The sequence below is a fragment of the Oncorhynchus masou genome, chromosome 31 (assembly GCF_036934945.1).
Source record: "Oncorhynchus masou masou isolate Uvic2021 chromosome 31, UVic_Omas_1.1, whole genome shotgun sequence".
In the NCBI taxonomy this organism is placed as follows: domain Eukaryota; kingdom Metazoa; phylum Chordata; class Actinopteri; order Salmoniformes; family Salmonidae; genus Oncorhynchus; species Oncorhynchus masou.
The window spans coordinates 26,248,938-26,263,145 of NC_088242.1; the positions used below are offsets into that span (position 1 = coordinate 26,248,938).

The 14,208-nt window shown below is 42.5% G+C and overlaps 1 protein-coding gene across 1 annotated transcript; it reads left to right on the forward strand.

Moving 5' to 3' along the window:
- The first annotated feature begins 5,410 nt into the window (after positions 1 to 5,410).
- Positions 5,411 to 13,559, forward strand: LOC135523684 (uncharacterized). The gene is made up of 5 exons (XM_064950513.1): positions 5,411 to 5,812; positions 10,735 to 10,887; positions 11,128 to 11,235; positions 11,382 to 11,532; positions 12,056 to 13,559. Exons 1-5 carry the CDS (start codon positions 5,515 to 5,517, stop codon positions 12,162 to 12,164), a joined length of 819 nt encoding a protein of 272 aa, XP_064806585.1. The 5' UTR covers positions 5,411 to 5,514; the 3' UTR covers positions 12,165 to 13,559.
- The last annotated feature ends 649 nt before the right edge of the window (positions 13,560 to 14,208 follow it).

A 14,208-nucleotide genomic window follows, 5' to 3' on the forward strand; every position in this document is an offset into this window, starting at 1 on the left:
GTAAGCTTGAGTTCATTTGCACACAAAAAATCATAGAATGTTGGAAATACTTGTGTGTTGTCCTTGTTAATCCAGACAGAAGAGCTCCAACTTCTTAATCATAGCCTCAATTTTGTTCCGCACATTGAATATAGTTGCGGAAAGTCCCTGTAATCCTAGATTCAGATCATTCAGGAGAGAAAAAATATCACCCAGATAGGCCAGTCGTGTGAGAAACTCATCATGCAACCAGTCAGACAAGTGAAAATGATGGTCAGTAAAGAAAACTTTAAGCTCGTCTCTCTATTCAAAAAAACATGTCAATATTTGCCCTTGAAAACCAGAGCACTTCTGTATGTTGTAAAAGCGTTACATGGTCGCAGAATTGTTTTGGTCGCAGAATTGTTTGTTACCTTTATTTAACTAGGCAAGTCAGTTACGAACAAATTGTAATTTACAATGACAGCCTAGGAACAGTGGGTTAACTGCCTTGTTCAGGGACAGAAAGACAGATGTTTACCTTGTCAGCTCAAGGATTCGATCTAGCAACCTTTTGGTTACTGGCCCAACGCTCTTCCCACTAGGCTACCTGCCACCCCACAATAAGGCTGTCACATAACATCATGTGGAAAATATCAAGGGGTCTGAATACTTTCCGAATGCACTGTATATATTCTTAGTTTACTACACTGAAAACAGACTTAAAAGACACCAAAAACAATTTAGTCTAATCAGTGTTGCGAAATATCATGTGGCTGTCCATGGAACTGTTTTCTGTCTGTGTGTACGTGGAAGTAAAAATCATTTTGGGGACTCGCCAATGCCGTCCTCCTCTCTTCCATGTTGGCAAAATGGTCTATGTCTCTGTACGCTTTTAGTTTTGGTTTTATTTGGCTACCTAGCTAAAATGCTTGCTAGCCTAAATTCCTTTTCAAATCCCCATCTCCATCCATGGGTTAGTAAAAGGCCGACATTGCAAGGTAGCTACCGCAAATGTGATTTGATTGGTGTGAAGCCGAATCCAAACTGGCCTCCCTTAGGGGGCGTTTCGCCGCGCCAGGACAACCCACAGTTCAGCTCAGTCCGATGCGGATTGGCTAATAAAAAATGATCAAGGGAGGCCAAATACTTTCTGGCATCAATCAAATGATACAGCAGCAACATGTCATACTCTTTTTGTTCAAGACAGCATCAGATACATGGGCTACACATACTGAGACAGAGGGGCACTGTTTCCTTCGCTCAGATGATTTCTCCAGATTCAGCCACTTGTGAATTGAAGGAAAATGATAAAAACAGAGACAAAAGATTAATAATGTTCAAATTGTATTTTTTTTATTGGTAAAATATTTGGGGAAGCCTGGCTTCCTTTAACATCCATGAATATGCGCCACTGTCCATGGGAGGTAACACGAACAGCTGGCATCACTGACATGGATGCTCTTTTCCTGTCACTCGATCTGTGTCACATCTCACAGGAGGGTATAGGGAGCAGCAGGACAGATCACCCATGAAGAGATGTTTTGTGTGTGTCTGCGTGTGTGTGTATATTTGTTAGTAATGCATGGCGATTAGTAGACACCCTGTGGGAGGATACCTGAACTAGGATCCCTCATGTCACCTGGGAGAGAGAAAGAGAATGGAGAGAGAAAATCAAGGAAGAGTTGGAATGAAAGGGAGAGTGAGGAGAGAGGGAGGAGGATTGGTAGAGCGTGGGTGTGTGGGAGGAGTGGAAAGGAGGAAGCAGAGAAAAGGGGGCAGACTTCTTTGTCTGGTAGTTAATATTCCATCTCTGTATGATGCAGCAAGGCAGAGGGAGGGAGGCATGTAACACAGATAGCTGTTCTACTGAAGACATACCAGAGAACTCTTCAATATGACATGCTGCAGGCTGCATTGGCATCTATGAGAGGCTGCCCTCTAGTGGTGGTAAAAACCACAATATATATTGTATCATAAGGTACCCACTCTATACCACTATTTAAGAGGCTTCAATATAAATAAATAAGGCCAACACGATAAGGCTACAGCAACTGCTATTCTTATCTGCATAAACTGACTACAGCTACAATGATTTATGATTAAAGCATCTGGTGATTGTGTTGCAATATGAATGGGAAGTTGTGTACAGTATTTATTATTGTGAATATAGGTCAAGATGGAATTAGCTCACTTCCTGTTCTATTCTGATGAAGTGGCTGCATGTTTTATTGACTTGATTATGATTATGGTGGCTGGCTGGGGTCAAACAGAGCCAGTCTCACTGGGTACAGTATGATGTTTATTGTTTACTCTATATTAGGGGTATTTGAGACCTAGATTCAAATACATATGCATTTGAGTATTTTCAAATACACAGCCCAAAACAAGTACTTTAATTTTAGTTTTTTAATGTCTATTTGTAAAAACCAAATAGTATTTGAAATTATTTTCAAACAGTTTAAAATGCAATTTTCAAATACCTAGGTTAAAAAAGGTATGGGAGTCCACACTGAGTGTACAAACATTAGGAACACCTGCACCTTTCATGACAGACTGACCAGGTGAATCCATTTGAATGCTACGATCCCTTGATGTCACCTGTTAAATCCACTTAAATCAGTGTATATGAAGTGGAGGTAAAAAACCAAAAGGCCTTGAGACAAAACATTTAAGTGCCTTTGACCGGGGTATGGTAGTAGGAGCCAGGCGCACCGGTTTGAGTGTGTCAAGAACTGCAACGCTGCTGGGTTTTTCACACTCAACAGTTTCCCATGTGTATCAACAATGGTCCACCACCTAAAGGACATCCAACCAACTTCACAACTGCGAGACGCATTGGAGTCAACATGGGCACCCATGTGAAATGCTTCCGACACCACGGCCTGACAAATTGAGGCTGTTCTGATGGCAAAAGGGGGTGCAACTCAATATTAGGAAGGTGTTCCTGAAGTTTTGTGCACTCAGTGTATAACACCTTTTATAGAGCTTAGAAACACACACACACACACACACACACACACACACACACACACACACACACACACACACACACACACACACACACACACATATACAGTTGAAGTCGGAAGTTTACATACACCTTAGACAAATACATTTAAACTCAGTTTTTCACAATTCCTGACATTAAATCCTAGTAAAACATTCCCTGTTTTAGGTCAGTTAGGATCACCACTTTATTTTAAGAATGTGAAATGTCAAATAATTCTCTCTGCAATTATTCTATTTCAGCTTTTATTTCTTTCATCACATTCCCAGTGGGTCAGAGGTTAACATACACTCAATTAGTATTTGGTAGCATTGCCTGTAAATTGTTTAACCTGGGTCAAAAGTTTTGGGTAGCCTTCCACAATAAATTGGGTGAATTTTGGCCCATTCCTCCTGACAGAGCTGGTGTAATTGAGTCAGGTTTGTAGGCCTCCTTGCTCACACTCGCTTTTTGAGGTCTGCCCACAAATGTTCTCTAGGATTGAGGTCAGGGCTTTGTGATGGCCACTCCAATACCTTGACTGTGTTGTCCTTAAGCCATTTTGCCACAACTTTGGAAGTATGCTTGGGGTCATTGTCCATTTGGAAGACCCACTTGCGACCCAAGCTTTAACTTCCTGACTGATGTCTTGAGATGTTGCTTCAATATATCCACGTAATTTTCCTCCCTCATGATGCCATCTATTTTGTGAAGTGCCCCAGTCCCTCCTGCAGCAAAGCACCCCCACAACATGATGCTGCCACCCCCGTGCTTCACTGTTGGGATGGTATTCTTCGGCTTGAAACCCTCCCCCTTCTTCCTCCAAACATAACGGATGGTCATTATGGCCAAATCAAATGTATTTATATAGCCCTTGGTACATCAACTGATATCTCAAAGTGCTGTACAGAAACCCAACCTAAAACCCCAAACAGCAAGCAATGCAGGTGTAGAAGCACGGTGGCTAGGAAAAACTCCCTGAAAGGCCAAGACCTAGGAAGAAACCCAGAGAGGAACCAGGCTATGTGGGGTGGCCAGTCCTCTTCTGGCTGTGCCTGATGGAGATTATAACAGAACATGGCCAAGATGTACAAATGTTCATAAATGACCAGCATGGTCAAACAATAATAATCACAGGCAGAACAGTTCAATTTGTATCATCAGACCAGAGGACATTTCTCCAAAAAGTACAATCTTTGACCCTATGTGCAGTTGCAAACCATAGTCTGGCTTTCTTATTGCGGTTTCGGAACAGTGGCTTCTTCCTTGCTGAGTGGCCTTTCAGGTTATGTCGATATAGGACACGTTTTACTGTGGATATATATACACTTTTGTACCGGTTTCCTCCTGCATCTTCACAAGGTCCTTTGCTGTTGTTTGGGATTGAGTTGCACTTTTCGCACAAAAGTACATTCATCTCTAGGAGACAGAACGCGTCTCCTTCCTGAGTGGTGATGGCTGCGTGGTCCCATAGTGTTTATACTTGCGTACTATTGTTTGTACAGATGCACGTGGTACCTTCAGGCGTTTGGAAATTGCTCCCAAGGATGAACCAGACTTGTTGAGGTCTACAATTGTTTTCTGAGGTCTTGGCTGATTTCTTTTGATTTTCTCATGATGTCAAGCAAAGAGGCACTGAGTTTGAAGGTAGGCCTTGAAATACATCCACAGATACACCTCCAATTGATTCAGATGATGTCAATTAGCCTATCAGAAGCTTCTAAACCCTTTTCATAATTTTCTGGAATTTTCAAGCTATTTAAAGGCACAGTCAACTTAGTGTTTGTAAACTTCTGACTCACTGGAATTGTGATACAGTGAATCATAATTGAAATCATCTGTAAACAATTGTTGGAAAAATGCCTTGTCATGCAAAGTAGATGTCCTACCTGACTTGCCAAAACCATAGTTTGTTAACAATAAATTTGTGGAGTGGTTGAAAAACGTGTTTTAATGACTCCAACCTAAGCGTATGTAAACTTCCGACTTCAACTGTACACACAAATGTATGTGGACACTCCAAATTAATGGATTCGGCTATTTCAGCCATACCCGTTGTTGAGAGGTGTATAAAATCGAGCACACCACCATGCAATCTCCATAGACAAACATTGTCAGTGACTTTCAATGTGGCACCGTCATAGGATGCCACCTTTTCAACAAGTCAGTTCGTCAAATTTCCGCCCAACTCAGTTGGAGTGACTTAAAAAATGTAAATGAAATTGTAAGTTCAGCAAGATTAACGTCACCCCAAAAATGTGGTGACATGAAGTGGTTCCTGTGCCAACGCTAGTCTCATTTGGTTGTGTGCATGCGGCTATTCAAAACAGGTGCCCATCCACCATCTTCACTGGAATGGTTTGTGTCATCACAAGTAATAAAACATGCAAATGCATGAAAGCCTATGTTTTGCCCTTCATAAACTGATAGCTGGGGGTTTTTCTCCCACTGGGTGGCATTGAATAGAGGTCAGCTCAACATGTTAGCTTGAAGAACCTTAGGTCTTTTTCCATCTTGGAGCTTCTAAGCATTCTCTTCTTAATCAATGGAGCAACACTGAAACTAGAATGGAAATGGAGGAGAGTTTTTCTGCTCAGGACCCAGAGTTCCTTTCATCAGCTGGATCAGGGGTAGACCTGCAGCCTGACACAGAGCAGGTAGAGACAGAGACAATCTCTGAAGACTCAGCGCAGCTCTCCATAGAGGCTGCGAGCGTCTCCTCTGAGCAAAACCAGGTCTCCGCCGATCTGGGTAGGGTGTACTCTCAGCTGGCCTTCATCACCTTCCGGAGGCAGCTGCTCCACAACCGGCGGATCATGCTGCTGAAGATGCAGCAGTTCAGAAATAAGAGAAAAGACAGGGAAGGTGAGTGGTCTGGTCAAGACAATCATAAGAGTGGGGCTATGGGGGAATCAAACAGGCAGATAGCACACACGTGTGCATACACAAACATAATAGCCATACCAGGAAACCAGGGTTGGTTGTCAGACTTTTTACTCATGTGTATTTCTCAGGACCAGTATATTTTACACAAGACCTTTTTCAATGTTAGGAAAAAGATCAAGGTCTTGGGTTGAAATGCATAGTCACTTTAATAACTCTACCTACATGTACATACTACCTCCAATAACCAGTGCCTCCGCATATTTACTCTGTATCATTAGCCCCCTGTATAAAGTCTCACTATTGTTATTTCCCTGCTGCTCTTTAATTACTTGTTACTTTAATCTCTTATTCTTATCTGTATTTTTTTTTAAACTGCATTGTTGGTTAGGGGCTCGTAAATAAGCATTTCACTGTAAGGTACATGTTGTATTCGGTGAATGTGACTAATAAAATTGGATTGGATTTTGATTTGAGGGGATCTGCTTTATCCTCCCATCTTAATCCAACATGGACTGAGCTCAACTGTCCTTCTGCTCAGTTGTGCATTCCTCTTTCTATTCTGGTTGGAGCCAGTTTGCGCTGTTCTGTGAAGGGAGTAGTACACAGCGTTGTACGAGATCTTCAGTTTCTTGATTAGCCTTCATTTCTCAGAACAGGAATAGACTGACAAGTTTCAGAAGAAAGTTCTTTGTTTCTGGGCATTTTGAGCCTGTAATTGAACCCACAAATGCTGATGCTCCAGATACTCAACCAGTCTAAAAGAAGGCCCGTTTTATTGCTTCTTTAAATCAGAACAACAGTTTCCAGCTGTGCTAACATCATTGCAAAATGGTTTTCTAATGATCAATTAGCCCTTTAAAATGATAAACTTAGATTAACTAACAACGTGCCTTTGGAACACAGGAGTGATGCTTGTTGATGGGCCTCTGTATGCCTATGTAGATATTCAATTTTTTAAACTTTATTTTATTTTAAAATCAGCTATTTCCAGCTACAATAGTAATTTAGTAATAGTACAATAGTAATTTACAACATTAACAATGTCATCAATTTGATGTTATTTTAAAATGGACAAAAAGTGTGCTTTTCTTTCAAAAACAAGGACGTTTCTAAGTGACCCCAAACTTTGGAACAGTTGTGTGTGTATATACACGTGTGTATATATGTATATACGTGTGTGTGTGTGTGTGTGTGTACACACACACACACACACACACACACACACACACACACACACACACACACACACACACACACACACACACGTCAAGTTTACATAAATTTAGGTTGGAGTCATTAAAACTCGTTTTTCAACCACTCCACAAATGTCTTGTTAACAACACTAAGTTGACTGTGCTTTTATATAGCTTGAAAATTCCAGAAAATGATTTCATGACTTTAGAAGCTTCTGATAGCAAAGCTTCTGGGGTGCTTTGCTGCAGGAGGGACTGGTGCATTTCACAACAGATGGCACCATCAGGAGGAAGGAAAATGTGGATATATTGAAGCAACATCTCAAGACATCAGTCAGGAAGTTAAAGCTTAGTCACAAATGGGTCTTCCAAACAGACAATGACCCCACGCATACTTCCAAAGTTGTGGCAAAATGGCTTAAGGACTACAAAGTCAAGGTATTGGAGTGGCCATCACAAAGCCAAGACCCAAATCTTATAGAACATTTGTGGGCAGAACTGAAAAAGCGTGTGCGAGCAAGGAGGCCTACAAACCTGCCTCCGTTACACCAGCTCTGTCAGGAGGATTGGGCCAGAATTCCCCCAACTTATTGTGGGAAGCTTGTGGAAGGCTACCCGAAACGCTTGACCCAAGTTAAACAATTTAATTGAGTGTATGTAAACTTCTGACCCACTGAGAATGTAATGAAAGAAATAAAAGCTGAAATAAATCACTCTTATTATTCTGACTTTTCACATTCTTAAAATAAAGTGCTGATCCTAACTGACCTAAGACACGGAATTTTTACTAGGACTACATGTCAGGAATTGTGAAAAACTGAGTTTAAATGCATTTGGTTAAGGTGTATGTAAACTTCTGACTTCAACTGTATATCACACACATCTCTATATCAGAGACACACTATATGTGTGATATATATTACATATACACTGCTCGAAAAAATAAAGGGAACACGAAAATAACATCTTAGATCTGAATGAATGAAATATTCTTATTAAATACTTTTTTTTACATAGTTGAATGTGCTGACAACAAAATCACCCAAAAATTATCAATGGAAATCAAATTTATCAACCCATGGAGGTCTGGATTTGGAGTCACACTCAAAATTAAAGTGGAAAACCACACTACAGGCTGATCCAACTTTGATGTAATGTCCTTAAAACAAGTCAAAATGAGGCTCAGTAGTGTGGGCATGCTCCTGGGCATGCTCCTGGTGAGGTGGCGGATGGTCTCCTGAGGGATCTCCTCCCAGACCTGGACTAAAGCATCCTCCAACTCCTGGACAGTCTGTGGAGCGAGACATGAGGTCCCAGATGTGCTCAATTGGATTCAGGTCTGGGGAACGGGCGGGCCAGTCCATAGCATCAATGACTTCCTCTTGCAGGAACTGCTGACACACTCCAGCCACATGAGGTCCAGCATTGTCTTGCATTAGGAGGAACCCAGGGCCAACCACACCAGCATATTGTCTCACAAGGGGTCTGAGGATCTCATCTCAGAACCTAATGGCAGTCAGGCTACCTCTGGCGAGCACATGGAGGGCTGTGCTGCCCCCCAAAGAAATGCCACCCCACACCATGACTGACCCACCGCCAAATTTTATTGTCAATCAGTGTTGCTTCCTAAGTGGACAGTTTGATTTCACAGAAGAGTGATTGACTTGGAGTTACATTATGTTGTTTAAGTGTTCCCTTTATTTTTTGAGCAGTGTATATACACACACACACACACACACACACACACACATAAAACCAAAAGCATGTGGACACCTGCTTGTCAAACATCTCATTCCAAAATCATGGGCATTAATATGGAGTTGGTCCCCCTTTGGTGCTATAACAGCCTCCACTCTTCTGGGAAGGCTTTCCACTAGATGTTGGAACATCGCTGCGGAGACTTGCTACCATTCAGCCACAAGAGCATTAATTAGGTCGGGCACTGATGTTGGGCGATTAGGCCTGGCTCACAGTCAGTGTTCCAATTCATCCCAAAGGTGTTCGATTGGTTTGAGGACAGGGCTCTGTGCAGGCTAGTCAAGTTCTTCCACACCGATCTCGACAAACCATTTCTGTATGGACCTCTCTTTGTGCACGGGGGCATTGTAATGCTGAAACAGGAAAGGGCTTTCCCCAAATTGTTGCCACAAAGTTGGAAGCACAGAATTGCCTAGAATGTCATTGTATGTTGGAACTAAGGAGCCTAGACCAAACCATGAAAAACAGCCCCAGACCATTATTCCTCCTCCAAACTTTACAGTTGTGGCAGGTAGCGTTCTATGCATTGGGGCAGGTAGCGTTCTCTGCTATCCGCCAAACCCAGATTCATTTGTCAGATGGAGAAGCATGATTCATCACCCCAGAGAATGTATTTCCACTGCTCCAGAGTCCAATGGCAGCGAGCTATACACCTCTCCAGCTAACGCTTGGCATTGCGCATGGTGATCTTACCTTTGTGTGCGGCTGCTCAGCCATGGAAACCCATTTCATGAAGCTCCCAATGAACAGTTCTTGCACCGATAATGCTTCCAGAGGCAGTTTCGAACTCGGTAGTGATTGCTGCATCCAAGGACAGGCGATTGCTATGCGCTAAGCGCTTCATCACACGCCGGTCCCATTCTGTGAGCTTGTGTGGCCTACCACTTCGCGGCTGAGCCGTTGTTGCTCCTAGACGTTTCCATGTTTTCACAATAACAGCACTTACAGTTGACCGGGGCAGCTCAAGCAGGGCAGAAATTTGACAAACTGACTTGGAAAGGTGGCATCCTATGAGGGTGCTACGTTGAAAGTCACTGAGCTCTTCAGTAAGACCATTATACTGACAATGTATGTCTATGAAGATTGCATGGCTGTGTGCTTCATTTTATCCACTCATTTGAAGGGGTGTACACATACTTTGTATATATAGTGTATTGTGTGTAGGTGGCACACACGCACACATTACTTTAACCTATGAGAAACGCATATATTCTCCTCACTTCATGCTGACATGAATTGACCAAGTGGATTAGTTCTCTCAAAGAAATTCACACATGAAATTTCAAAATAGAAGGCCTGGTCTCAGACTAGACGTAACATAGTAAACATCAATCCGGGGCAATCAAATTAGTATGATATGTTATATTTGGTTTGGTTACATAACACACAAGGTACTTTAGGCAAATATTAAAGTAGGGTGGTTGGTTGGAACGTCTAGCAACCCAAAGGTTGCGTGTTTGAATCTCATCACGGACAGCTTTAGCTAATTTGCAACTTCGCATATAAGCTAACCCTTTCCCTAACCTTAACCCCTAGCCTAACTAACGTTAGCCACCTCGCTAACATTAACGACAACATATTGGAATTCATAACATAGGTTTCGCAAATGTGTAACATATTGTAGGAATTGCAATTCTTAACATGTTGCACAAATTGTAATTCGTAACATACAAAATGGATGGACATCCACATAATTGATACGAAACATAAAATAGACTAATTGGAATGTCCCAGACATTTACTATGTTGTGTACCGAGTCCAGGTTGAAATATAAATTAGTGCTATTTAGATTGTGAGTAACTAGCACTGTGAACACCAACCCAGGGAGACAACCAACCCCGGTCTCCCCTACTTATTGAGGAACTGAAAAGCAGTGTTGGTTTCTTGTGTTCTGAAGCTATCCCAAAGCTTTTCAACCACATCTTCCTCTGTCTCCCTCCATCACCCAGCTCTGTCCCCGACAGTCTCTTTCCCAGAGGAGTCTGAGCCTACAGAGCTGGAGGCCATAGAACAGGAGCTACATGATCTGGTGGAAAGAGAACAGGAGCTACTACAGATACAGACAGACAACAACATTGGACCGGATCACAAACCACTGTCAGGTAGACACCTGCTCACTATACCAGTCCTGTACACAGCAAATACATTTTGAAACAAGCTGCCTTATCTTTGATATTTTAAGCTTGATTGTTTGCTTGAGCCTAAAGTGCAGCAGAGATCTTTGTCTTGTCTGTAAAAACTAACTATTGATTTATGCTTTCCATTCATGTTTGAATAGATGTCAATAGGATGTTTCATAACTTTATTTCCTCATCACTGAGCACACTTTTTTGTTGTTGTAGACTATACAGAGGAACTCATTGCCCCCTATCAAGGAGTGTATGTCCTACCGAGTAACACACCAGAGAACATTAAACAATATACACAGACTACACCTCCTGCTGCGCCAGGTATGTGTGTGTGAGCATTGGTAGGATGAACAATTAGGTAGAGTAGATACGAAACAAGCTCTACAGTACTTGTAATTTCTCCATCTACAGTATGTCCAGGTGAGCATAGATGGCAACGACAATGCCCGTTTTCTTCTCTCCTCCAGAGGTCCCAGAGGACATAGTGGAGGTGGAGAAGCTCAATAGTGACCCAGCGATCGTCCAATGCCCTATCTGCGAGCAGGTCATCACCACGGAAACGTATCGCAAAATAGGAGGGGCAGCCTGGATGCTATGCCTTGTGTCCAGCATGTTAGGGTGAGTCCTGTCAGACAAGTTCTAGTATCAAACGTCACAGAGGAGTGATGATTTAGGAGCTGCTCCCCCCTGTTCATGTGGTCTTATTCATTGTTGTATAAAAAGCTAAACTGACCATAGATCAGCACTCCTCTAAAACATCCAACCTTAGACTTTGATCTAGGGGCAACTTTATCCTACGACCAGATAAGCAGAAACCAGATGTGCTCTTCCTTTCGTCTGTCTTAATTAAGCAATAAGGCCTGGGGGGGGGGGTGTGGTATATGGCCAATATACCAGGGCTAAGGGCTGTTCTTATGCACAAAGATGCAGAGTAAATGGATACAGCCCTTAGCCGTGGTATATTGCACCACCCCGAGATGCCTTATTGCTATTATAAACTGTTTACCAACATAATTAGAACAGTAAAAAGACGTTTTGTCATACCCGTGGTATAAGGTCTGATATACCATGGCTTTCAGCCAATCAGCATTCAGACCTCAAACCACCCAGTTCATAATACTGTATAAACCCCCTCTGCCAGGTGTGTGGCTGGGTGCTGTCTCATCCCCTTCTGCTTGGACAACCTAAAGGACGTCAGACATCGATGCCCTGAGTGTCACAGCAACATCTACACCGCAGAACGGATGTGAAGACAGAATGGTACTTCTACAGATACCATATCACTGGCTACTGTTTCTTTGGTATTGGATGGAGAGGGACAGTGAATGGAGTGGTTGGATGGGCGTTATGCCCTCTGAACTGTGGGACATTAGAAGATGAGAGACTGGACAGCTCTAATGACACCTGGTGGCAGATGCCGTACAGTACTGTGTTATGATCACAGTTTGAGGGGATGGAGATTGACTGTTGTTGGGGTGATAGTTTCTTTCTTGAAAAAGTTGTGAGGATGATCCTAAAAAGCACTATGAATCTCGAGCAGTGTCCAGCTGTGACAGCATTTGGTTCTATCAACGGTGCAGAATCCAACAGAACCTGAGAAGACTTTCTGACCAAAATTATGGACTGGAATAACACATACTGAAAGAATATAGCGTTCCTTGCTTCATTATCTGTAGAACATATGTTTGTATATTCTAAGAGAAAATATTTCTACTCACCAGAGACCGTATGAGAACATGATCATTGAAGCCTAATCAACGCATTGGTCATGCAAATGTCAAAGGGAAAGCAGGTGATGCATTGACAGTAAGCCATTTACCACACAACCACCTAGGATTTATGAAAATGAAGACAAACATTTACCAGCAAGCAACAATAGCCTGTATATTCTACTTCCCTCTTTCTTTACAGTGACAAAGGTCAACGTAAGTGAATTAACCTGGCAAATGTTGAACTGTAATTTTCCATTTTCCTTTCAAGTGTTTTGTTTAATATTGTGGAACTACAGAACATCAAATCTAATAACGCCTCAAATGCTTACTACTTTTATATAGTACAATTATACAATGGAGTATGATGCTGTGTTAGTTTTTGACAGCTTAACATCATTTCAAAAGATATTCACAGTAGAGCTTTACTTTAACAATAATCTCAGCAGCCCAGGACCAAACCTCACGTGAGCGCTGGCCTCCAGCCGCAGATGTTAGGAGAGACTTTCACAATGCACCACATTTTATTGACACAAAAGGCATTCAGTACATATATGTTTTCATATTATTTACAAAATAGATATAATGGATGTGCTACACATGTATAAAAATATGCATGACAAGTGTGTACACAATGTGCAAAATGTATGTATGGTGTACAAATGACAGACTTGACAGTGTGTGTGTGTGGGGTGGCGGCAGATGTCTTACTACACTGAACAAAAATATAAAACACAACATAAAAAATGTTGGTCCCATGTTTCATGAGCTGAAATAAAAGATCGCAGAAATGTTCCATACACACCAAAAGCTTATCTCTCTCAAATGTTGTGTTAGTGAGCATTTCTCCTTTGCCAAAATAATCCAGCCACCTGACAGGTGTGGCATATCAAGAAGCTGATTAAACAGCATGATCATTACTAAGGTGCATCTTGTGCTGGGGACAATAAAAGTCCACTCTGAAAGTTGAGGGAGCGTGCCATTGGCATGCTGACTGCTGGAATGTCCACCAGGGCGGTTGTCAGAGAATGGAACGTTCATTTCTCTACCATAAGCAGCCTAAATGTCGTTTTAGAGAATTCGGCAACCGGCCTCACAAGCACAGACCAGGTGTAAACACGCCAGTCCAGGACCTCCACATCCAGTTAGACCAGGTGTAACCACGCCAGCCCAGGACCTCCACATCCAGTTAGACCAGGTGTAACCACACCAGCCCAGGACCTCCACATCCAGTTAGACCAGGTGTAACCACACCAGCCCAGGACCTCCACATCCAGTTAGACCAGGTGTAACCACACCAGCCCAGGACCTCCACATCCGGCTTCTTCACTTGCGTAACCATCTGAGACCAGCCAACCGGACAGCTGAAGAAATTGCGGGTCTGAACAACCGAATAATTTCTGAACAAAAGGTCATAAATCGTCTCAGGAAAGCTCATCAGCGTGCTCGTGGCCCTCAGAGTCTTGACCTGACTGCAGTTTGGGCGTCGTAAAAGACTGCAGTGGGCAAAGGCGCACCCTCGACTCCTACTGGTGCTATTCATGGTTGAATCACGGTTTCAACTGTACCGGGTAGATGGCCGATG

Bases quoted from the DNA above. Each gene is read 5' to 3' on its own strand.
- LOC135523684 (XM_064950513.1), top strand. From the start codon at position 5,515: ATGGAAATGGAGGAGAGTTTTTCTGCTCAGGACCCAGAGTTCCTTTCA. The intron at 11,236-11,381 runs GTATGTGTGTGT...TCTCTCCTCCAG, and splicing joins TACACCTCCTGCTGCGCCAG to AGGTCCCAGAGGACATAGTG. The intron at 11,533-12,055 runs GTGAGTCCTGTC...CCCCTCTGCCAG, and splicing joins CTTGTGTCCAGCATGTTAGG to GTGTGTGGCTGGGTGCTGTC.